General features: G+C 56.6%; 2 protein-coding genes across 3 annotated transcripts; both read right to left on the bottom strand.

Annotated features, from left to right (window-relative positions):
* Positions 1 to 2,419: 2,419 nt before the first annotated feature.
* CNGB1 (cyclic nucleotide gated channel subunit beta 1) lies at positions 2,420 to 17,621 on the bottom strand. Its single transcript, XM_048958469.1, has 33 exons — positions 17,450 to 17,621; positions 16,555 to 16,717; positions 16,402 to 16,450; positions 16,252 to 16,333; positions 16,054 to 16,183; positions 15,844 to 15,886; positions 15,681 to 15,762; positions 15,051 to 15,132; positions 14,795 to 14,834; positions 14,572 to 14,707; positions 14,419 to 14,494; positions 14,166 to 14,202; positions 13,157 to 13,331; positions 12,774 to 12,881; positions 11,846 to 11,975; positions 11,688 to 11,736; positions 10,780 to 10,915; positions 9,904 to 9,969; positions 9,648 to 9,805; positions 9,046 to 9,222; positions 8,598 to 8,806; positions 8,045 to 8,095; positions 7,847 to 7,933; positions 7,466 to 7,530; positions 7,127 to 7,249; positions 6,281 to 6,422; positions 5,880 to 6,039; positions 5,463 to 5,560; positions 5,296 to 5,379; positions 5,107 to 5,225; positions 4,502 to 4,648; positions 4,195 to 4,390; positions 2,420 to 3,647 (listed from the first exon to the last, which is right to left on the bottom strand). Exons 2-33 carry the CDS (start codon positions 16,639 to 16,641, stop codon positions 3,411 to 3,413), a joined length of 3,561 nt encoding a protein of 1,186 aa, XP_048814426.1. The 5' UTR covers positions 16,642 to 16,717; positions 17,450 to 17,621; the 3' UTR covers positions 2,420 to 3,410.
* Positions 17,622 to 17,780: 159 nt separating this feature from the next.
* ZNF319 (zinc finger protein 319) lies at positions 17,781 to 23,845 on the bottom strand. 2 transcript variants are annotated; one of them, XM_048958449.1, is made up of 2 exons: positions 23,744 to 23,845; positions 17,781 to 21,794 (listed from the first exon to the last, which is right to left on the bottom strand). In XM_048958449.1, exon 2 carries the CDS (start codon positions 21,399 to 21,401, stop codon positions 19,737 to 19,739), a length of 1,665 nt encoding a protein of 554 aa, XP_048814406.1. In that variant the 5' UTR covers positions 21,402 to 21,794; positions 23,744 to 23,845; the 3' UTR covers positions 17,781 to 19,736. The 2 variants fall into 2 exon arrangements, with proteins under 2 accessions (XP_048814406.1, XP_048814405.1); XM_048958448.1 differs by lacking the exon at positions 23,744 to 23,845 and adding an exon at positions 23,496 to 23,655.
* Between the last annotated feature and the right edge of the window lie 97 nt (positions 23,846 to 23,942).

Raw genomic sequence — 23,942 nt, 5'->3', positions numbered from 1 at the left:
TGCCATCCCATGTCATGTCACTCCATGCCATGCCATCCTATGCCATGCCATCCCATCCCATGCTATGCCGTGCCATTTTATGCCATCCTATGTCATGCCGTTCCATGTCATGCCATCATATCTCGTGCCATGCCATCCCATCCCATGCTATGCCAAGCCATGCCATGTCATGCCATGCTGTGCCATTTGATCCCAGCAGTCCCAGCCAGGGCTGGCAATATGTCCCTGTGCAGCAGCCCCTCTACTTCATCTATCACTCTTTTCTGGTTGTTTTTGCCCTACCTGACAATGAACCATAGTGGTTGGAAAAGACCTCTAAGCCCCCCAGGTCTGATTTCCCCTCTCCCTCCATGCCCACTGACCACATCCCTTTGACTTCCAGCTCTTCACATGCATCCAGCAACCTCCACAAGGGGGAAATGGAATGAAATAATAACATGGATATGTAATTCTTCCAATGACTCAACGCCAACTCGCTGCATGTTGCTCAGATCTCCCTGAGGGATTGGAAACGAACACTTGGAAAGTTTCATCCCAAAACGAGAACAAGTAGATGAGGGAAGGGTGAGAAAAGGGATGTGGTCTAGCAGGCAATATTGGTAGGTCAACTGGATGGACTTAGAGGCCTTTTCCAACCTTAATGATTCTCTGATCCTATCAAAGGAAGAACATCACTCCTTATTTCGGGGTGTTAATTCCAAATGACTGCAGCTGAGATGCAGTCTGAGATGCTCCCCTTTCCAGCAGAGCAAAGCAGGCATCGCTCAGCTCTGCTTCGCACCAAGCTGGATTCAGGGGCAGGACTGCAGCCTTGACTCTAAGCAGATCCATGCAACAGAAAAAAATGTATGGACAGAAACAGCATTCATTTTAGGAGTGTGTTGTGCTGGCTGAGATCTCTGGGTTTTGAGATCGAAACGCTTCATTTCATTTCAAGCTTTATAATTAAATGCCACTTAGAGGGACTTTCCATTTATCTTGCAATTTCTTTTAGGCCCAGATCTAATCCCCAAACCTGCTTATTTGTTTTTACTTTCGTTATAACCTTATCGGCGATTAACCTGCAATTGCACTTAATCTTTTTATAAGATTGCTCTCACTATAAATAGAGAAGATACCTGCCCAGGCTCTGGCTGTAGGAAAAGGGAAGCAGGCAAGTGTTTGCAATTATAAACCTCAGCTAAATGGTTGAAATGAGGGAAATAGAAGTGAGGGAGAAGTCTGCAATGCAGAATTTCCAGCGCAGCTATCAGTGCTTGGCTGGCAGTGGTGGCTGCGTGGACAGATCCCCATATACTGCATTAATATTATTAGAGCATCTCATTGTGGATCGATAAAATGCTCAGCCAACATCAAAATGGAGCTGAAAGCTGAAAGGAAATGCAGTGACGATATGTTCAATGGGAGCCAACACAAAGAGTGCCCATTGCAAGAGTAGCAACAGAGCTGTGGGTTGCAGCAGAGGGATGACTGATGGCCAGCCCCCAGCCAGCAGGATGAACATGGAGCTGCCCTATCCCAACAGCCTTGCATGGCAAAGGGAGATGGGCTGGAAGCCCAACCCCACCTCGACCTTAATTATTACCTGGGAATAATCTCCAAAGCGCTAAAGCCGTAAACAGGTCCAGTGGGGGATGGCTTTAAGCCTTCATGTGCTTCCAGAATTACCAGTTATGTTTCCATTATCTCCTAATGCCGAGTGTTGAAAACTCAAATCCTCGTGCGAGCATTTGTCACTTCAGAAAGCTTTTTGTTCTTTCTTTCCTCCTTCTGGGAACGGAAGAAGGTTGGGTATCAAGAAAAAGGATGGGTATCAGGCAAAGGGATGGATATTAGGAAAAATGAAATGAAAGAGTGGTCAGGCACTGGAAGGGGCTGCCCAGGAAATTGGTTGAGTCACCGGCCCTGGAGGTGCTCTAGAAAGGTTGAGATGTTGTTCTGAGGGACGTGGATTAGTGGGGAAATACTGGTGGTAGGTGGATGGTTGGACTGGATGACCTTGGAGGCCTTTTCCAGCCGAGGGGATTCTATGACAAAAAGGTGTGAACATCCTACTAGCAGTGTTACACGGCCTCTGAAACGCGCTGGGAAAGGTGTGAGTCGGTGTGGGTTGGCTTTTTCCCCCCTCCATGGAATCACAGGATGGCTTGGGTTGAAGGGGCCTTAAAGATCATCTCGTTCCACCTGTGTGCCATCTACCTGTCTGAGTCCTGCAGGAAGCTGGGAGGCTGTTTTCTCATTCCAGCAGAGCATAGACCTTTCCCAAAGCATTTTTGTGTTGCTTTTAACAGAGCATTGCACTGCCTTCCCAAGCTGCTCTGCTTCCAGGCACAGGAAACCTGGAATTCTGAAATAAATCCACAGAAAATGAGCGGTAATCTAAGTGGTGTTTATTGTAGATAGGGTGGATTATGAAAGCTGTTACAGAGCACCACCAATGTAAACTGTTCCACTAAGCCGTATCAAAATCACAGCAGCACATCAGCCTGACTTTGCCACATTTCCTGGTTTGTTTATAGAGGTATTTCTGTACTGCCAAGCACTTTGCTTCTACCCAGCAGGGAGCCACGTGCAAATAGCTGAGGACACAAACTACAGAGGGAGGCGGGCAGGAGGCTGGGGTTTCCTATGCGATGTTAAGGGCAGCGGCTGCCCATGGGGCATGCTGGAGTTCCTTGACGTTTGGGTTTCTTCCCCCTCCCCAGGAGCTGTTGGCTGGCAGTGTGAGGCCAGGGGCTCCCCCTGTGCACTCACTATGGTGATTTGAGTCTGTGCTTGGCTCCGGATCGCAGCCCAGATCCTTTCCAGATGAGTCACGCTCCCGCTGCTTGTGACGACCTTGGGCCCAACAGAGAAGTCTTGTTGTTTTCCCTCCGGTGACTCAGCTTTGGAGGTGAAAAACTCTTCATGCTTTATCTGAGCAGGCACTCATTAACCATTCAGAGACATAAAAAGCTGATTCTTCTGGGCTGTCCCTCCGTAAGATCTCAGGCCTGATATTTAGAGGCAACGTGCACACAGATGCTCTATAGAACAGGTTTCCAGAGCACAGAACTTTGAATCATAGCATCATGAAGGCTGGAAAGACCACTGAGACCATCTAGTCTGACTATCACAACGCGTGGCCAACCTAAACCATGTCCCTCAGGGCCACATCCCCACAACTCTGGGACACCTCCCAGGGATGGTGACCCCCACCCCATGCAGCTGTGCCCACCCCTCACCACCTCATACAGCTCTTTTGGCAGTGGATGAAGGCCTAAGCAGAGAAGAAAGGCAGAGCCCACCTGCAGCACCTATTTAGCAATGCCTACTTCCAATTTGTAGGAATAATTAATGACTGAAAGCTTCTACCCAAGGCATGCGCCCAATTCCTACTCGCGCCACCAGCCCCCACAGCAGCTTGGTTCTCATTTCTCTTCTTTCTTGTCTTCTTTCTCTTCTTCTTTCTCATCTTCTTTCTCCGAGATCTCAGCAGCAAGTATCTCCTCATCCTCTTGGGCTGTTGGAATCACACGGATAGCGACTAAATTATCAGCGGATTTTGAGGATATCTCTTCTCCTGGAGGGGGCCTTGCTTTGGGGGAGGCAGTGGGTGACCTCCGGTGCACCGGTGACTTTGGTGGTATTGGACTGAAACTGGGATCCTGAAGTACAAAGATTAAAAAGGGCAAAATCAGCCTTGGGAGACCCTTGTTCACAGCAGGACCCCAGCCACATCCCCGGACTTCGGCATCCATGCTGCACAAAGACAGCAGGGTGTTTTGGGGAGCTTTACCGCTCACCATGCTCTCTGAGGTGAGCCACGTGAGACTGATCGAATGGCTCAGGTTGGAAGGGACCTCAAACATCTGCAGCTGGATTGCAACCGGCATGCTTTGAGGTGAGGGAAGGTAGGACGGGCACAACAAAGCTTCCTTGCACCCAAAGCACCAACTCTTGCTTTGTCCCCCTGAGGGCTCTATCATGGAAAAGCTTTGTGGAGGTTCCCAACGGGCCCATACTCATGCCCTGGCTCCACCAGAGAAGGGGGTAGCTCCATCAGTATAGCAATGTGCTCTGGAGAGGGACCTGCACGAAGCCTCACCGTGCCTTCACGAAGCACTGTGCTCAGCACCTCTCTGGGTATATTACCTCCAGGCTGCATTGCATTCCTTCTCAACTGTTGGCCCATCTCACTCTCCCCATTCTGACCTGTGCCTCCTGCATCGCCTTCAGCTGCCTCAGCTTCCAGCGCAGCTGTGCCAGGTGCCCTCTGCCTCCTGTCTTCCCCACAGCAGCCAGAGCAGCCTGGAAGAGCTTGGGGGTGTCGGCTTTGGGGGGAATGATCAGCGGGTCTCCAGGCCCTCCTTTCTCATCTTTGGGTTTATTATTGTTTTTCAGCATTTTCCTGCAGCAAAGACAACAAGAGATGATGTCAGTATAGGGTTAGATCAGCTGGGACTGAGAAATCTCCCCGGTGGCTTTCAGACCAGCACTCCATCCTGCAGTCCATACTCACCTGGCCTTTTTACGTAGCAGCTTCTGAGACTCAGGGTAGTGCACCAGAATCTCATTCAAATCCTTCTTGTCCAAAATGAAAAGATTGGCAAATCCATGAGCCACGACGTTAGCAGTTCGGCGATTCCCTCCTCCGGCTGCCAGCAAGCTGAGTGGAACACCAAGAGACTTAAGCACTGCTCCTGTGTCACCTTCAGCTGCTGCAGCCAAAGCCCACGGAGCTGTGGGTGCCCATCCCTGGAGGTGCCCCATGGATGCCCATGGATGGGCCCTGGGCAGTGTGAGCTGGGCTTGGAGCTGGGTGGGCTCCTCCAACCTAAGCCATTCTAACGGGCTCAGCACAGCACCCTTACTATAAAATCTTCCTCTTCCCATCATATGCCTCTTTTAGAGGACTCAGGGTCTAATCATTATTACCCACAATGAAACTTTCCAAGCCTCATTTTTAAAGAACGAAACACTACATAAAATCCCACCTGCCCTCTGAAGTTTTAATATTGCAGTCTGAACCAGCCTTGAGTATGATGGACTGTGGGTAGGCAAGCAGGATGCTACATGCCCACGGCCCCTCAGAGGGCTGTGTCCTCCCAGCAGTGCTTTGCTGACCTTATTTCTCCAAACACCGATCCGGCTTTCAGTGTCACCAGCACAGTTTTGCCATCAGGTCCCCCCAGCACCTGCACTTGTCCTGCCTGGATGATGTACATCTCACGGCCGATTTCCCCCTGTAACAGAGATGGACGCAGTGCGGGCTGCCCAGAAATGGGACGCCCATCCCACACAGCAGCTCGGTACCTTCTTGCAGACAAAGTCATTGGGCAGGTAGACCACCGAGCGGAGCCTCTTCAGCATGTCGAAGATCATCTGTCTGTCACAGCCCTGAGCACAAATGGAGCCAACAGCAGTCAGCCCGTGCCGATGGAGCCGGGCACTGCAGGACAGAGCCCACCCTGTAGGCATACCTGAAAGAGGGCCACTTTGCTGACGATGCTGTAGTTCACATCGATGGCAATGTCCAATCGCATCTTGTCCGGCAGCTGCACCAGCAGCTCAGACTCATCTGCGAGATGCAGAATAGAAATCTGTGTTTCCAGCACTTTCCCAATGAGCTCAGCACCCAGCACTGCAGTGGGGATGGGTGACACCTCAGCTCTGCGTCCCATCAGCAGCCCATGCGCAAGCCCGTATCCAATACCATGCACACCATAAATATGTATAGGAAAAAAGAGTTAAATAACCCTCTCCTGCCCCAAACCCATAGTGCTGTTTGTTTGGCTGCTCTTTGACAACTAGATTCCAGCAAAGCAAGTGTAGTAAAATGCACACGGAGCATGATGATGGCCCTCTGAGCACAACGTGGCCCTCCAAGAGGCTCTCACCTAGCATGCCTTGTGAATGCCACGTGTACTCGTACCACGTTTTGACTCGGTTCTGGACTGTTCTGGGGATTCTGTAGAAGTTCATGTACTTGATGGTGCTGTCCATGCAGCTCCGGTAGTACGTCTGCCCGGCAGTGGCAGCACCCACCACATCCCTCATCTGCAGGTCAGGAAAAGTAGGAAGAGATGGATTTAGTCGCTGTTATCACCTCTCATATGGGTGAAGCAGCTCAGGGAGCGTTAGCTGTGTGCTAACAGGGGGCTCGCGGCATCCACCACATCCTTTGTGCTGAGCAGTTAAGGAGCCCCTGCACGGGGAGCACAGACATGCAGGTAACACTGTGGACCGGCCCCAGCTCAGAGCCTATCTCGCATCCGAGATGGGGCCCCCCTCCACTCACCTGCCCAATCATGACAGAGAAAGCAAAGACGCCCGTGAAGTAGTTGAGCAGCTGGAAGACGATCTCAAACAGCGTCTTGGGATCTGGCAGGCCCCCAATGGTGATGAGGGTTTTGACCGCCCAATAATAGCAGCGGATGTAGCTGGGAGGGGCAGAGGATGCAGTTGTGGTTACGTTTCAGGCATGAAACCCCCCAAACCGAGGTCACCATCCATGCACCATGCTCATAATACAGCCCATAGCACAGCAGGAAACACCGACAGTCACTGTCCCACCTACATGGCGTGGTAAGCCTTTAACACACTTGCACAAACCTTTATTTTTTCAGCCAGCTCTCATTTATTGCACAGGAGAATGGTGCTGAATTAATTAAACATTATTTGATATCTCATTTTGCCCATGTTGTACAACACACAGCTGTGGGCATTACTCACCAGGCAGCATTCAGCTCATGAGCCAAGTGCTGCATGTGCAGTGCTCTCTCCTCCTATGGCATCCTTGTCCCCAGCACTGGGCTCCCAGTTTGCAGCCCCTTTGACCCATCATTGCTGTAGGTCTCAGCTCAGCCACAGCCCTTTCACCTGCTCTGCCCACACCTCTCAGCATTCAGCATCTCACCCTCAGCATTCCCCACATCTTCTCCTGGGTCCCCCCACAGTGGACACAGGTGATGGGCTGATGGCTGGATTGGATGATCTCAGTGGTCTTTTCCAGTCTTAATGGTTCTACGATTCTACAACCCTTGCCTCAGAGATTTGTACGAACCCAGCCACAACCAAACACATTTCTTGCTCCCATCCATCAGAGCATGCTGTGCTACGTGAGGACCCAAGCCCTGGCTCATACCTGTTTCCTTCCCCATCGTAGACCCAGGTGGTGGAGCCCAGTCCTTCGTAGGCTGATGCCCAGTAGTAGAGGCAGGAGTTCACGTGCAAACTGTACAGCAAGTAGGCAGTGGTCCGAATCACTCTGCACAACAAAAAGTACAAGGAGTGAATGGGAGGGAAGAAGACATGGTGTCTGCTGGGACAAACATGTGGCATTGGCTCTGGGATCACAAGGGACAGCAAGCTGTAGCCTTAGGGCAAGACAGAAAGACAGGACTGGTGTGTGCCAAAATGAACCACTTTCCCCAGTAACAAACAGTGATAGATATCACCACCCTCCACAAATGATCCCCCTCACCTGTAGATGTACGCCTTGCTCAGAATGGCCTCCAGGCGGTTGTTGAACTCAAAGAAGGCCAGGTACTGGGAGGAGAAGGAGAGCAGAGCTCTGGCATGCCGTGGCTTCCTGAGAAGCCACCAGCCAGGGGACACATCCCCACAGCAACATCTTGTGAGCCCAGCTGCCCAGGATCCCTCCGCAGTATGAACAGCCACGGGCACAATTGGTTCCATCTGCCCCCACCCTTCTTTGGAAATGTGAGAGTGATAAGATGGAAATATTGACCTGTAACAGCCCCCGAAGGCCTTTGGAACAAAACTTCCCATCCATTGTACAGCATCCTCTCATTGAGCAGTACGGCTGTGGCCACCCAAATCAGCATGGGGCTTTTCCACTCACCTTCAGGCAGCGGGGAAAACGCAGGAGAGGGTTGACACCGACTTTGAAGTAGAAGAAATCCAAGGGAAGGAGGCACACCACATCCATCTGAAACCCGCACATAGACAAGGACACCGATGGGGACCTGCAGGCCCAGTGGGGTGGAACTACAGGCCATGTCACAGACTGGAGGCACAGAGTAATTAAGTCACACCAAACCTTAAAGCGTTGCGATCGCAGGTAGTTCTCTTTCATGGCCTTTTTGTCACTCTGGTTGGGAATAGCAGGAAAGAGAGGGAAAGAGAGGTAGGTTATCTTAGATGTCTTTTCCAACCTTAAGGATTCTACAACTGTGTGATCGAACGCTGTTTGCAGAGAGCAAGGTCACCACCAATGTGGTCGTGCTTGGCTTTGTCCTTCTTTACCACAATGGGGAACCCGCTCCTATTGTGCATGGAAGGGGAGCAGAGGAGGAGGAGCACAAGACCTGGCTGCAGGCTTTCATCTCACCCTTTTTCAGGACAAGCCTTGTTCATTTTTCACCCCAGAGGAACTGCACTGCAGTCCTAGCACCACAGAAATCAGAGCTTACAGGAGAAACCTCAACATCTGGGTCTTCCCTGAGCAGACCAAGCCCCAATGGGAAGGTGAAGGTCAACCCCACCATGGTGGGAGACACCAACAGCCAGACCACTGGTGCTACTGCAGGTGATAGGTAGGATTTCCCCACAGCCACGTCCCTCTGTGGGATGCAGTGCATGCTGCCACTCACTATGATATCTCCTCCTCGGACAAACTGCAGGCGAGTCTGAAAGACGACGATGTCCAGCAGGTAGATGAGGTCACACAGGTAGTCCATGAGCAGCCAGTAGTGGATGTTGGTTGGCGTCTGGTAGGGGAAGGCCCAGCGGACGGGGATCAGCCAGCAGTTCCAGTTCCAGGCCAGGACAACAAAGAACAGCCATAGCACGTACACCAGGTCTGAACACAGGGAAACGCGTTGGCTGCACATCCCTCTGCCATGGAAGCCCACACCTCCCATAGACCAGGCTGCCCAGTGCCCCATTCAGCCTGGTCCTGGGCACCTCCAAGGATGGGGCACCCACAGCTCTGGGCAGATGTGCCAGGGCATCACTGCCCTCTGAGCAAATCCTGCTGCCCCCTCTGCCCCTCCATGTCCCACCCAGCCTCCTCCCAGCCCGACCGCCTCCATCTCTCACTGGTGAGTGGGTCGATGCTGCTGGGGAACTGGTAGTTTTTCAGGCGGTACATCCAGGGCTGGCACTTGAAGGTGCAGCACAGCATCTCACAGTAGTGCTCATCCTCTGCTGGCTTTTCCCCCACCTGTGCATCCCCTGGGGGTGGGGGTGGTGCTGTGGGTGCTGGCTTGGAGGGTGCTGGGAGAAAATCACAGAATAGCTTAGGTTGGAGGGGTTCCAAACACCTCCTGCCACCAGCCTAGGCTGTCCAGGGTCCGATCCATGGCCTCAGGCACCATCAGGGATGGGGCACCCGCAGCTCTTGGGCAGAAGTTTCAGTGCCTCGCCACCCTCTGAGTAGAGTTGTAGAACCACAGAACATCCTGAACTGGAAGGGACCCAAAGGAGCACAGAGGCCTGCCCCTGGCTCCACGCAAACACAGACCTGATGTGTGAGTGCAGTATCCCAATGCTCCTTGGGCTCCAGCAGCTCAGGGCCATGCCCACTGCTCTATGGAGCTGTTCCATGCCTCTCGTCCCCCACCCTGCACGTAGAGCCAGGGCTGCCCCATCCCAGGTGCCAAATCTGGCATTCCCAGCCTCCCAACCCAACCTGAACTCACATGCTGTAGGGCTCTCCTCATCAGAGGTGACATCGGGGTCAGTCAGCTTCTCCTTCACCTTCTCTGTTCGCTCCTTGAAGAGCCTCACCAGCTCCTGCAGGCGGTCATGGATGACAGTGCTGCTCTGGCTGGTGGCTGAGCCGATGCGTTCAGGCAGGCTGTGGGGTGGGAAAGCACAGGGCATATCCAGAACTGCTCCCTCTCCCTCTGGTTTCCCAGTGTGTCCAAGACCTGCACTATTTCTGCCACCATGTACCTGTCCTGCTGCTCCTCGTCCCAATTCCCTTCTGCCAGGCCATCTGCAGAGGCTGGCACCTTCCTCCTGCAGACACAAAGCAAAGCTGTGCTGAGTTGCAAGCCTACACATCCCCAGCCTGCATCTCCTGTGATGGGAAGCAAAGCCAGTGTCACGCAGTGTGAGTGGTGCAAGGGCAGCACAGAGCTCTGCCCCATAACTTTCCCATTTTGGGGCAGTGAGTCTGTTTCCTTGCCATGGGAGATGCTCGGGGCTGAATATCGCAAAGCCATGGCTGTGGGTTGCTGGGACCCTGGCTCTGAGCGTGCCTGAGACGTGGGGCGTGCATGAGGTGGGATCAGCCTGAGTTGCTATTTCCTACTTCTGATGACGGTCTGAAAGGAAGCCTGGCTCCTGGATGCTGATTCAAAGGCCGTTAAACGGCGCTTCTCAGCCCTCTGCTGGCAGCAGCTGGCAGCGCCACCGAGAATCACACAACCGTCGCAAAACGGTTGGGTTGGAAGGGACCACATAGCCCACCCATCCCCATCCCCTGCCAGGACTGCCTGCCCCACACCTCAGGCTGCCCAGTGCCCATCCACGGCCTGGGGCAGCTCCACGAAGGGGCACACACAGCTCTGGGCAGCAGTGCCAGCGCCTCACTGTCCTCCGAGGGAAGGATTTCCTCCTGACATCTAACCTACATCTCCACCTTTCTCCAATTTGGAGATAAGGATATGCTGTAGGACCGTGTTGAAAGCCTTGCACCAGTCCAGGGCGACAGCATCAGCTGCCTTCCTTTTTTCAGCATCATGCTGTACAAACACAACCACACAGCCATCCTTCATTCCCCACTCCAGCACTGAGGCAGCACACACTGGGGTCGGGGGTCCCTACCTGGGGGAGGCTCCAGGCACCACCAGCATGTGTGGGGAGCCGGGGGTGGGCAGTGACAAGCAGGTGCCATCGTCCTCCACGGGGTCACCTCCACCATCCACGTCCTCGATGCCCACAGCAGGGCAGCACCTCAGCCCTGGGGGGGACAAGACAGAGTGAGGGGTGTCCCATAGCTCAGTGCCCTGCCAGACACCCGTCTTCCTGTCTGCTCAGCACGAGTGGTTTTGTGGGATTGCTGGAGGGAGAAAGTGTGCGTGCAGTGGGCTCAGCAGGACGTCTGGGGACAGCCAAGTGGGAGCCACCATTCCTGGCTGGTTGTTAGGGGCTGAGCCAGCAAGGCACATCGTGGTGAAGCAGAAAAAGAGGAATGTCATTCCCCAGCCTCTGTGCTGCAACATGAAGCGTGCTTTTATTTGGTGTTTCTATACAGGAAGCAGCTAGGAACAGTGCCCACCCCCAAGCCATGCAAGCCCATCGCCTAATACCTAAGGGGCGGGCAGGGGATTGCTCCTCATTGCAAAAATTGGGGTTGACCACTCCAGCCTTCCACCTGCCGGCAGCGAGGACGGGGATGCGGTAGCTGGGGACATTGGGGAGCTGCTCTAGCATGGGGTGGGACGCGTCCCCGCGGTCGGGCGGCGTGTCGTGCACCAGCCGGTCTAACTCAACATCTCGGGAGCGCTTGGCCATGCTGCTAGGTGCCTAGGTGCTTCAAGCAGGGGCAGGGCTGCAATGAGAGACAGAAGGGTCGGAGACAGGACGGTTACATCAGCACAGAGACGCGGGGCTGGTGGTGGTTCGTTGGCATTGGCAGCACGGTGAGCTGTGTGCACCCATGGGCACAGCACTGCGGTGCCTCTGCATGCTCAGCCCATCCTGACCCAACGCCGTGCTGCTCTGCGCTGTACCTGCAGTGTCTGCTCCTGCAGTTTCTTCCTGCACCGCCTGCTCTTGCACCTTCAGAATGGAAAAGGAAACAGAAAGCCATGTGAAGGAGAAAAACAGCCGTTGTGGTGTGGTGATGTGGAACCAAAGCTGAGCCCGGGGTGCACCTGGAGCTCCGTACCTGTATGAAAGCGCCTTCCAGATCGCTTATCTCAGCTTCTTCCTGTCGTGCAAAGCTGAGGGCCTCTTCTGCATAGAAGGTGTCCTCTGGCCCCTCATCTGTGGAGGGGCACAGGGAATGGAGCAGGGCCCTGCGGGACAGACGGAGCACAGTTGGAGCTGAGCTGGGCACGGTGAGGCAGCCCCCGGGGTCCAGCCACAGGGCACCAAGCTGTCCATTGCTCCAACAGCAGTGCACACATCTTGGTGTAGCACACCTTTCAGGTTGGGAGGCTTTTCAGGACCTCGCCACCCTGACCTAGGAACCTGTTGACATCTGTGCTTTCCCTTAAGCAAGCAGAGAAGAGGATGGAGAGTGCCTCCTTCACTCAACTGCTATAGCACAGGGGACCAACAGCAGCGTGCAAAGCACACCCACAGTGCTGGGTTGGATATCTCACCATGTGAAATCACAGCAAACCACAAACCGAGCAGGAAGATCCCTTTAAATACCCCCTGCTCTGAAGCCGCTGCCTGCAGTGGCTCTTTTCTGCAGCAGGAAAAGAAGCAAAAACGCACCTACTGTTCCTCGGCAGCACTTGCTGTCTTTGCATCCAGCTCCGACCAGCTCCCAGCGATCCCAAATGGACGCAGTCATGGAGCTGGCGGCAGCGCCGTGCCCCGGGATCAGGCACAGCCCAGGGCGGCGGGCGCTGTTGCTACGGTGGCTGCGGAGCCGGAGCTGCCGTCTCCAGGAGATGCGCGCAGCACCGGGAGAGCGTCAGCAGCAAACCCAGCAACCAGACGGATTGCGAAAGCATCCCCATGGCCGCGTGCCCTGAGAGCATCCTCCCAAAGCATCCCCAAATCACCCTCCCAAAAAGCATCACACATGCATCTGAGCCAAACGCTGCTTGCACGCCGGTCTCCTTCCCCTGTGCAGCACTCACCCTGCGCTCTCCTCCACCTCCACCTCCTCCTCCTCTTCCTCCTTCTTCTCCTCCTCTTCTCCCACCTCCTCCTGCTCTTCAGCTGCACTCGGGGCGCAGGGCCACAGCCTGCAGCCAAAGGAGCAGCTCATCAGGTGAAATGCATAAAATGGGGGCTGAGCTGTGCCCTCCTGCTCAGGCTGCCTAGGGCCCCATCCATGGCCTTGGGCATCTCCAGGGATGGGGCACCCACAGCTTTGGGCTGCAGTGCCACAACCTCCCCAGAACCCCATGACAAATGGATGGCAGTGAGATCTAAACCCTTCAGCCATACTGGGAAGACCCATTCTTGGCCATCCTGTAGATCCTGAGAGCGCCAGGAGAAAAGCAGCCCCCTGTCCTACCTGGTCTCCTCCTCTTGCAGCTCCTCCTCGATGGGGGGAAAGGGACAGCCCTGTGTCCCCAGCTCAGCCATGTCATCCCAGCCTGTTGTTTCATGTGTGCCTTCAGCACTCCAGCCATCATCAAGCTCCTCCAGAGCAAGGTCCATCTCTTGGGGCTCCACAGGGACAATATGAACTGAAAAGGGATTGGGGAAAGCTCTGCAGCGCTCAGCCCCACGCTTGGCTCCAGTGGCAGTGCCACAGGTACTGCTGGAGCTCCCCTGGCACCCCACTATGCCCCAGCATTGCCTGTATGGGGCTGCAAAGTGCACGGCCCCACACATGTGTACCCAACCAACAGTCAGGAAGGATAAGGACATCAGTGTGTGTAAAACCAATTTATTGTGGGGCACTGGGGGGAATTCATACATCCACCGTGAAACCAAGACATACAAATTGCAATACAGAAGGGCAGAAAACCCAGTTGTGCCATCTGCCCTTCACTATATGAAGCTGGGGCTTGGTTGGGTCTCTTCATCATTGTCCTAAAGGGATGTGGGGATGGGGTGTGTGCCTAATGCTTGGCACTTGGGGCTCCTGCCCACCCCAAATCATGAGCCCCAAGCCCTGTTTCCGCTGTGCCCGGTGCTGCTGCCTTTCCTCCCCAGTTGCCCTCTCTCCATGGCTTGATCCCATGTGCTGGGAGCACTCCACTGTCTTCGTTTTCCATTTGTTTCAGAGGCGCTAAGCCCCTTTGCCCCCTGAAACAAAAGGAGAAGGAAAACATTAGGGAGCTGTGGGTTTGTGCTGCAGCTCAGTCCCTGCACTCATGGCTGGCAGAGCAGCTGGCACAGAGCATCTCGGGGTGCCCTACAGGAGCAGCAGCACAAACCCCACTGCTCTTCCCTAAGAGAGCACACACTCACATGCCATATATATAAACCCCCCAGCAGCAGGAGCTTGCTTTCCTCAGGTACCCTCTCCCAAAATCTGACAACAGAAGGGCAGGGTGTCAGAGGTGAGTACTTACTTTCCTCCACAGGGCTGAAGGTTGTGGTGGCTGCTCCCTGCCAGGAGGAAAGGGCAGTGTCAGGCATGATTCCTGCCCTCCATTCCCACCCCAGGGCCTGCTTTGCCCTCCCATCTGCAGCAACACTGCAGACCCAGCAGCAGGATCGCACTGGGAGAGGCCCCACTGATGCCCCAGCACACCCAACCAGCCCCACGGCCCTGCACCCAGCACAGCTCCCTTGCTTCCCAGCATCTCCCTGCAGACCCCATACCTGCACATCCTGCTTCTCCCTGGGCACGGGCTGCGGCATCACCTTCTCCAGCCCCTGGACGAACCAGCCGAACATGCTGCCAAGCAGAAACCCCCCCCATCAGACCCCACATTGCTCCCACCACATCCCCACCAGAATTGTCACAGCCCATACCTGCCGCTGTCCCCAGCCAGGGACCGAGGGAGGAGGGTGGTGTTCCCTGGCTCTGGCTGCCCTTCTGCTACCGCCGGCTCCACCACTCCTGGGATGTTGTCTTTGGGCTTCACCCGAGTTTTAGTCCCTTTTGCACCTGCCCAGGTTTGGTCCCAGAGAGCAAGGGGTCAGGCAGTGCAGGCATCACCTTAGGGGGCACTGCACGTCCCTGCAAAGCGCTCACCTCCTGCTGTGGCACTGCTCTGCTCCTTCTTCAGCTCAGGCTGCAGACAGAGGGATGGACGTGGCCATTTGCTGCTGTCCCAGTGCGCTCTGTGTGTTGCATCTGCCCTCCCCCCCACCTCTCAGGACAATGTCTGGCCCCAATGGGTTGCTTGAGTGTTGGAGTGGGCAGAGAATGCCCAGGGAAACCCCTCATTGCCTTGGGAGAGGAGGCTGCAGCACCGCAATGCCACAGCAGCACCCACAGCTGTGCTCACCTCAGGCCTTTTTGGCACCTCTGGCTGTGGCACCATCCTCTCAAAGCCCTGCACCAGCCAGCTCAGCACGCGTGCTCCTGCCCTGCAGGGAGAGCAGGTGTGGTCAGAGCTCACCCCGTATCCTGCACCCCACATCCTGCATCCCTCCATCCCACATCTCACACCCTGTGTCCCTCCAATCCTACAACTGTCCACCCCACATTGTGTCAGACAATCCCAAATCCTGCATCTCACATCCCATGCCTACCTCAAATCCTGCGTCCCACAACTCGCATCCCTCATCCCACGATCCCTTATCCCAAATCCCTCATCCTACAATCCCTTATCCCACATCCTTCATCTCCTATCTCACATCACTCCATACTAAATCCAAAATCCCACATTCCACATCCCTCCATCCTATATCCTACATCACAGATAACGCATCCTACATCCTGTATCCCTACTCCCCATATCTCACATCTCTCCATGCTGTGTCTGTCCATCCTAAATCCCACACCTCACATCCCTCTATCCCATATCCTGCATCCTGCATCTCACATCCTGTGTCTGCCCGTCCCATATTCCACATCCCTCCACCCCATGCCACCCCTCTGCCTGCTGATGGGGTGCTGCACACAGGGAACCCACCAGCTCTCCATGTCCGTGCCCAAGCCATCCTCCAGCTCACAGCCATCCAGCTCATCCTCCTCGGGGTCAAAGGGTGTTATCTCTGCAGGGAGAGCAGGATCACATGTGCAGGAGCTGACAACCAGGAGGGAACCTCAAACCATGGTCTCACTGCTCCCCTTACCCAGAGCATCCTCATCCTCATCCTTGAGGACCTGCACCTCTGTCTGGAAAGGCAGAAAGTATTACCTGGTGGGGCATGGGGAGAAATCTGCCCTTTGCCCAGAGTTGGGTGAAGGCAGGATGCCACGTGGGGCAGAGGGATCTCCCCCTGGTTTGGGGATCTTCTAAAAGAACCCAGAAGCCAGGATGTGGGGACAGGCTCACGGCCCACCTGGTCAGGGACATCAACACTGGTCTCGAAGCTCTTCCCAAGCGCTTGCAGTGACCCTGGGGCCGGTGCTGGCTGTGGGACCACCTTCTCCAGCCCCTGAGAGATCCAGGACAGCACGCTGCTCCCCACGCTGCAGGGCAGGGCTGTGTCAGGTGGGCGCAGGGCAGCAGTGTCCCCATCCCCACTGTACCCCAATACCTCTCAAACACTGATGCTGATGCAGGGGCCGAGTCCTCAGCGACTGTGAATTCCACCTTCTTCTCTGTTTCTTTGATAACAGCTGGAAAAAGGCAGCTCCTGTCACTGCTCCACATGCAGGTTGAGGGTGGGGGGCTTAGCAGAGCTTACCCTGCGTGCGGTCCACAGCATCCCCTGTGCTGGCCTTCCCTGCTGGCACCTGGGGTGAAAGACAGCCTCAGACCAGAGGTGTTGGCTGGTGAAGTCCCCAAAGCCTCCACCAAAGGGATGCTGTGGGCTCTGGCTCTCCGCCTTCCTGCTCACCTTGGCAGGCTGTGGGGCTGCAGGGCTCTCCTCAGGCAGGTTCTGTGCTGGGGGCTGTGGGACCACCCGCTCGATCCAGCCCAGCATTGCCGTGCAGCGGGGACGGCCGTCCCCAGGACAGTCCTCTTGCACAGGTCCTGGGCTTCCTTCCTCCTTGTTCCTGCTTGGGCACAGCCAGACCGAGGCCGACTCAGTCTCACACCTCATCCCTGCCACGAGCCACCCTCCCTGCTTTATTTAAGCTCCTTTGCTCAGCACACACTGTACTTCTCTGTCCTTTTCTCACCCTGCTTGCTGTGGCACAGTGACCTGGTGGCAGCTGAGTGAGGACATCTGAGGGCTCATACTGAGGATATCTCCTGATGTTCCCTCCCCAAAGAGCCTCACTCTGCCCCAAATTCCCATCCCATTCAGGCCTCTATCTTCTTGCCTGAGTGTTGGTAAAGCCCACATCAGGGGCCCGACGACCAGAAACCAACTAAGAAATTGCCTTTCACCCCCCATGGATATAAGGGATTAAGGAGCTGTGAATAGAGACATTATCCAGGGGACAACAGGGACAGCAAGGAACACCGTGCAGCACACTGCCATTCCCACCACGCTTTGGAACACTTGCAGCTCCTGCAAGCAGCCCAGGGACAACGCCTGCAGCTCATTCACCCCATGACCCCATGCCCCCAGACACCCCATGACAGCTCCTGCTGACCCCAAGCCCACCCCAGCTCCCCAAGGATTAGCACCGCACTGCCTGCAATTGGGATTACCAACACCAGCCATCCCCTACTGCCCACCTCCTGACTGCCACCCCGACTTCAGTGCTAAAAGACCCCAAAACAGAGCAGCTGAGAGCAGCCTAGAAAGCCCAGCAGGCAGCAGGTCAACCCCAGGCACTTACCGTGGGGCCACGAGCAGCACTGCTGGGTCCTGGCCGCCCTCCGGCTGCGGTGTAAGGAGGAACCCCAAGTGTGAGGCACCCGTCCGGCTGCGCTCAGTGCTGGCCTGAAGGATCTGGGGCAGGAGGCAACAAATCCGCGCTGGGCTGGGTTAAGCCTTCCCTTGCTGAGCCTGCCAATTGCTGCTTGATCCGTTTACCTCCTGCCCAGCAGCACCAGCGGCATTTCCCAGCGCCCCTAATCCCTGTGTGAGCGCGGGGACCCGGCGTGTTTTTGTTTAAAGGATGTGCTGTGACATCAAGTTAAACTATACAGTACTTCTTTAATGAATATTAACAAACTGCTTTAAAAAAAAAAAGGAAATAAAACAAAATAAAACAACAACAAAAAAAGAAACGCGGACAGAAAACTCGGTAGGAAGTTCTACATCTCTGATGCAGCATGAAGTTAGGATGAGCGAAGGTCCCTCTTCCCTGGGCAGCAGAGAGGAAGGTCTGTTTGCAGCTCTGGGAAGCTGTGCATGGACACAGCCCCGAGGCCACTGAGTGCCCCAGCCCCGTGGCCGTGCACGCTGCTCCTCCTCTGCGCTGGAGATGGAACTGGAAGCTTCTCTCCACCTTTTTAGTGTCCACCATCTGTAAAGCAGGCACGACCCAGCTCTGTGCAAGGTCCACCTGCCTAGACTTTAAACTCGTCCTAATCACCAGCTCAGCATGCAGGCAATCTGCGGGCTGCTGTTTGGTAACTAGAGCCGGTCGGAACACCTCTGGCTCACCCAATGGACAACCCAGGGCACAGGAGGGCTGAGACTGGACCTGCACCGAAGCTGGAGCAATATGGCAGGTAGTCCAGGACCACATCCAGCTGGGCTAGAGCACAGAGGGTTGTAACATTCTGATATCTCCAAACACGGAGAGGGGAAGGCTGGTAGCAAGGCGGCAGGCACACCTTCAACCCTGAGGGCATCCAGCTGGCACCTCATGGGGCTCTTGGCCATAGGAAGCCAGCAAAATCCTGCAGAGGAAAACACCTGAGGCTGCACCAACCTTGCTAGGGGAGATTTATTTTTAAGTGACGTTTACAAGAACTGTGCAAAACCTGAAAAACGGAAGAGGTAAAGAAAGAGTAAAGGGGTAAATCAGGACGCCTGCAAGAAGGGGAAAATAACCCCTCCTTTATCCACTGCTAACCTTCCCCTTTCCCTGGAGCCGACCCCACGGGGCAGGAAGGGTCCTCCCAAACTTCTTCTGGACAGAACTGATTCCCCCCAGCAAATCAGACACCCCAAAGCACCACGTGGCTCACCACCGGAGATGGCCGAGACCATTCCTGCAAAGAGGCTGCAGGCTCTTTGTAGTGTTCACCTCACCCCTTAGTGTTCAAGCTGCGGGGACGTCCCTGTGCCCGACCCTGGAGGTGTGCTCATGGCCCAAGCAGAGCAGGGAGGGAAGGAGCCTGGGAATGGAGGTAAGTCTTCATGGGAGAGCAAGGTCCCTCCGGAGGCAGCTGGTCAATGCCATGCTCACAACCAGGAGCGGAGACTCTCCTTACCACACTCTGCAGCATGTGATGCTCGGTACCCTTCCCTCACTGCCAGCAGGGATGGGGATGGGCAGGCTTGCTCAAAACTATTCCCTAGTGTGACAGCCACCAACTGCAGGAGCAGCAATGCCAAAGTGTATTTTGGAGGTGTGCAACCCCACGACTTTTCCCTTTCCATGCTCTAGAAAGAAGGAGAGCAGGAGAGGTCGGGGCAGTCGATAAATGCTAATGGTCTGAAACGGTCCCCTCGAGTCACTCGTTTGAGTTTGGATTAACAACACTGGGAGAGCCCAGCACAGAAACCTGCCACAACCCCAGCGAGCAGCACACCCAGAGGGAGCGCTCCGCTTTGCTCCCAAGCACTCTCTGCAAGAGGAGTCACCAGGTGGGACAGGGAAAAGAGGCTGCATGCAGAGGGCGGCCGAGCAGAGCCCTGCCAGCTCCCGGCACTGCAACATGGGTACAGCAGGAAGCGCAGTCCAGGGGACACCAGGCAGCTCCAGGCATCGCTTCCTCTCATCACCTCCCTCCTCTCCTCTCCACTCTCTCTGAGCCTTTGACACCGTCCTTCAACCCCTGTGCTACAGTGGGTACAGACCACGGAGGCCAGAGGAAAGCTTCCCCGCCCGCCGGACCTCCCCTTTCCCCCAGCACTCCCTGGAGGCCGCCTCCAGCTGAGGAGAGGGAAGGGGAGGCCGAGGCTCGGGAGCATCACATGCAAGCTGAAAGCCACCAGGGGCAGGAGGCTCACGGCAAGCAGGCGGCCACCTGGTAGGCGCCCTCGGCCGTGTGCTGGACGCTGTGCTCCTGCAGCAGGCCCAAGTCCAGGAAGCGCTCCCCGCACCACATGCACTTGTACTGCTGCTCGCGGGCGTGCACGCTGTGGTGCTTGTTGAGGTGCTCGCGCTGCTTGAAGGCCTTCTCGCAGGAGGGGCACTTGTAGGGCTTCTCGCCCGTGTGCACGCGCCGATGGCGCTGCAGGTCCGAGGCGTACTTGAAGCGCTTTTCACAGTCGGGGCACTTGAGGGGCTTCTCACGGGCCGGGTCGCAGCGGTGCTGCACGAACTCGGAGGAGGAGAAGAAACGTCTCTCGCAGAGCGTGCACTTGAGGGGCTTCTCGGCGCAGTGGGCCAGCTGGTGCTTCTGCAGCGCCGAGGCCCGCTTGTAGGACTTGTTGCACACCGCGCACTTGAAGGGCCGCTCGGCGTTCTGCACACACTTGTGCCGCAGCAGCTCCGAGGACTGGTTGAAGCCCTTCTGGCACACGTTGCACTTGAAGAGGTTCTCTATGCCGTGCACGTGCTGGTGGTACACCAGGTGCGAGGGCTGCACGAAGCCCTTCTCGCACAGGTTGCACTTGAAGGGCTCCTCGGCCTTGTGCGTGCGGCGGTGGCGCATGAGCGCGTACTGCTGCTTGAAGCTCATCTGGCACAGGTCGCACTTGAAGGGCCGCTCCTCGCTGTGCGTGCGCTCGTGCTGCCGCAGGTCCGAGGGCCGCTTGAAGGCCTTCTGGCACTCCCCGCAGCGGAAGGGCCGCTCGCCGCTGGGCGTGCAGGGGTGCTGCAGCAGCTCGGACGACTCCTTGAAGTGCAGCTCGCAGACGTTGCACTTGAAGAGGTGCTCCCCCGAGTGCGCGTACATGTGGCGCACCAGGTGCGAGCGGTGCTTGAAGGTCTTCTCGCACACCGTGCACTTGTAGGGCCGCTCCGAGCTGTGCGTCCGTTTGTGGTGCACCAGGTGGGACGACTGGCTGAAGCTCTTGTCGCACAGCGTGCACTTGTACGGCTTCTCGCCCGTGTGGATGCGCTCGTGCCGGGACAGCTCCGAGAGGTGCTTGAAGGTTTTCTGACAGATGGAGCAGCTGTAGGGCTTCTCTGAGGGATCGAGGGGCTGCGGGTGCTCGGCCTCGGGCGGCTTGTAGGTCTTCTCGCAGATGGAGCACTTCATGGCGTTGCCGTTGTGGACGTTGTGGTGTTGCGCCAGCGAGGTTAGGAGGGAGAAGCCCATCTTGCACACACCGCACACGAAGGGCTTCTGCTCCACCTGGATGCACTGGTGTTCCAGCAGGTCGGTGGCTTGGTGGAAGATCTTCAGACACTGCGTACACTGGAAAGAGCGGTCATGGCCCGGCAAGCACTGGTGCTCATGGGGGTTGGAGAGGTGAGTGAGGTCGTGGCCGCACACCCCGCATTTGTGGGACGGCTCCCCAGCCTGCAGAGGGGCGTGCTGGTGGTGCTGCAGGCCCGGGTCTGGCTGCAGCAGGATGCCGTAGACGGCACAGCCCAGGGGGTTTTCGGCGGTGCTGGGTGGGATGGAGTGTTCCGGGAGGGCGGTGGTCCCAGCGTGGTGCTGCTGCGGAGGTGGCGGCGGCTGCTGCGGTTGCTGCTGTTGCTGCTGCCAGCTTTCTGACATGCTTGGGAAAAAAAAACAGGGTTTTAGGAGTGACAGCTTCAGCTTCTCGGTCAGAAAGGTTCAAGTAAAAATAAAAATCAAAAGCATCCAAGACTCTGATTCCCTGTACCGATCCTGAAATTGAGGACAGGAAACCCAGCCCACAGCCAGGATCCTGGGGAGCGAGGAGGCCGAGACGCCACGGGCTCCTCCTTGGATCTGCAGAAGTTCTTTGTGGACTGCGTGTTCCGGTTTTCTGCTTGGCTTTTTCTCTTTCCTTCTCTTGGACAAAAAAAGAAAGTCAGGCAGGTAGAAGCAAGTGCCTTGAAGACAAGAGGAGGCCCTTCTCTGTGCCGGCTATGATGTGTGCACACACAGGCAGGGCGAGCGATGCAGCACAGGGAGCAGCTCTGCCTGCAAGAAGAAGACAGTTCATGTCAGATCTCAGATGACAGACAGGCAGCTCTCCAGTCAGGTGAGCTCATGGCTCACCTTGCAAACCCTCTTGCACCCCTGCAAAGCACCTGGGAGCCCAGGGAGGGGAGCCGACCAGAGCTGGAGCACTGCATGCTGCCAGGACTCAGTGTAGAAAGAGACAGACCCTGCCTGGCCAACACAGCCATGGGTTTGCCTGGTGAGCTCTCACATGAAGCAGTAGAGGCTGCCTCAGTCCCCATTGGGCCCAGGATGCAATGTGGGGTCTGAGCAAAATGCTCCCCTGCAAGCTCACCCATTTCTACCAGAGCAGCTCTAGCAGGGTGAACACATCTATCTGTTACTCTGTGCGAGCTGTGGTGTGCTAAATGCTGTGCAAAAAAGCTACCGAGTGAAATGTCACAAATACCAGGGCAGATTCCCACCCTAGAAAGGCAATTCTGCCAGTCCCAACCTCCTCCTGAAGCCCCAGCATCGAGCACGTTAACCTCTGACAGAGCCAAGGGAGGGAGGTACTCATGAAGTTTCCCCTCTGCCTGTAGGAAGAGCCAGAGAAGATAGAGAAGGGTTTGCCCTTGGTGTTACCCTGCCTGCAGACAAAACAGAACCTGCAGGCATCGTGCAAAGCACGGTCAAAGAGGCACTGCAGCAATGGCTTGGCAGAGCCTTCCTCCAAAGTTCAGGATAACAGCACGCTGGGGCCCAGCACCTTGCCCCAGAGGTACTGCTTAGCCTTGCTGTATGGTTCTTCTCACAGATAAAATCCAGTATTGACCAAGAGAAGAGTAAACTCCACCGGTGAGCAGCGGGTATGAACAAGTGACAAGACACTTCAACAGCACAGAAGCATCCATCCTTGGGCAAGAGGCAGCAGCAGGCACTGCTGGGCCACAATCCACATCCCCTCAGTGCCTCTGTGCTACAGGGCAGGGCATCGCTTCGTCCTGCAGCACCAATCTGAGCAATACAGCACCCAGAGGCCCATGTGCCAGGATGGTTTCCTCCAGGACCTCAGTCCTTTTGTGCTGACACCTGGAGCAGATGCTGCAGGCAGGATACAGCCCCTGCCCCCTCGATGCCCCGCAGGAACATGGCATCGCTTTGTCCCCCAGACAAATCTGGGCAGCACAACACCCAGAGGCTCCTGGTGGGCCAGGCCAGGGTCCTGCCAGGACCTGGGAGCTCAGCTCTTTCGCTCTGACACCCGGAGGAGAAGCTGAGGGCAGGATATGGTCCCCCTCGGAGCGGCGGCGGCACGGCTTTGCCCTGCAGACCGGGCAGGCTCCCAGCGGAACCTCCAGCAGCAGCCCGGGGCTCACCGTGTGCTGAGCCTGCAGCACGGGCCGGGGTCGTGGCGCTGGGGAGCCGTCCCACCGCACGGCGTGCAGTGCCATCCCTGCGGGCTGCGGCAGCACCTCATCCCGGCATCACCACCCCATCCCGGCATCACCACCCCATCCCGGCATCACCTCCCCATCCCGGCATCACCACCCCATCCCGGCATCACCACCCCATCCCGGCATCACCTCCCCATCCCGGCATCACCACCCCATCCCGGCATCACCTCCCCATCCCGGCATCACCACCCCATCCCGGCATCACCTCCCCATCCCGGCATCACCACCCCCTCCCGTCCCAGCATCATCACCCCATCCGTTCCAGGCAGCAGCCCGTACCGACCTGCTTTACCGGGACCGGCTCCGGGTCCCGCTCATCCCTCGGAAGGAGCGCCCAGACGGAACGGAGGCACTTCCAGGCCGGGCTCAGCGGGCGGCGAACAGCTTCTCGCCCGGGGCTCCCCGCAGCCCGAGCCCACCGCCGGGCCCGCCCCGCCCGCGGCCCGCCGCCCCCATGGGCCGCCCCGAGGCCCCGCGGACGCGCGGGGGGCAACTTCCCGCCGGCCCGAGGCCCGCACAAAGGGCCCTCACCTGCGGCGGGAGGCCCCGCTCAGCCCGCTCGCTACCCGCGGGCGGGGCCGCGGCCTGCTCGCTCCGCCCGATCCCCGCGCTCGCTTGGCGGCGGCGGCGGGCGGCGGGGCGGGGAGGGCCGGGCCGGGCGGCGGAGCGGAGCGGAGCGGAGCGCAGGAGGCGGAGCGCGGCCGGCGCACGGCGCCCCCTGTCGGGCGGA

This window comes from Lagopus muta, chromosome 12 (genome assembly GCF_023343835.1).
Source record: "Lagopus muta isolate bLagMut1 chromosome 12, bLagMut1 primary, whole genome shotgun sequence".
In the NCBI taxonomy this organism is placed as follows: domain Eukaryota; kingdom Metazoa; phylum Chordata; class Aves; order Galliformes; family Phasianidae; genus Lagopus; species Lagopus muta.
The sequence above is the reverse complement of the archived record's forward strand: the minus strand, read 5'-3'. Positions and strand labels throughout refer to the sequence as shown.

Excerpts from the sequence above, each read along its gene's own strand:
- ZNF319 (XM_048958449.1), bottom strand. The coding sequence starts at position 21,401 with ATGTCAGAAAGCTGGCAGCAGCAACAGCAGCAACCGCAGCAGCCGCCG.
- CNGB1 (XM_048958469.1), bottom strand. The coding sequence starts at position 16,641 with ATGCTGGGCTGGATCGAGCGGGTGGTCCCACAGCCCCCAGCACAGAAC. Across the intron at positions 6,423-7,126 it reads TACGATGGGGAAGGAAACAG|CTACATCCGCTGCTATTATT; the intron begins GTATGAGCCAGG and ends TGCCCCTCCCAG. Across the intron at positions 4,649-5,106 it reads TCGGTGTTTGGAGAAATAAG|CTTGCTGGCAGCCGGAGGAG; the intron begins GTCAGCAAAGCA and ends TGTTCCACTCAG.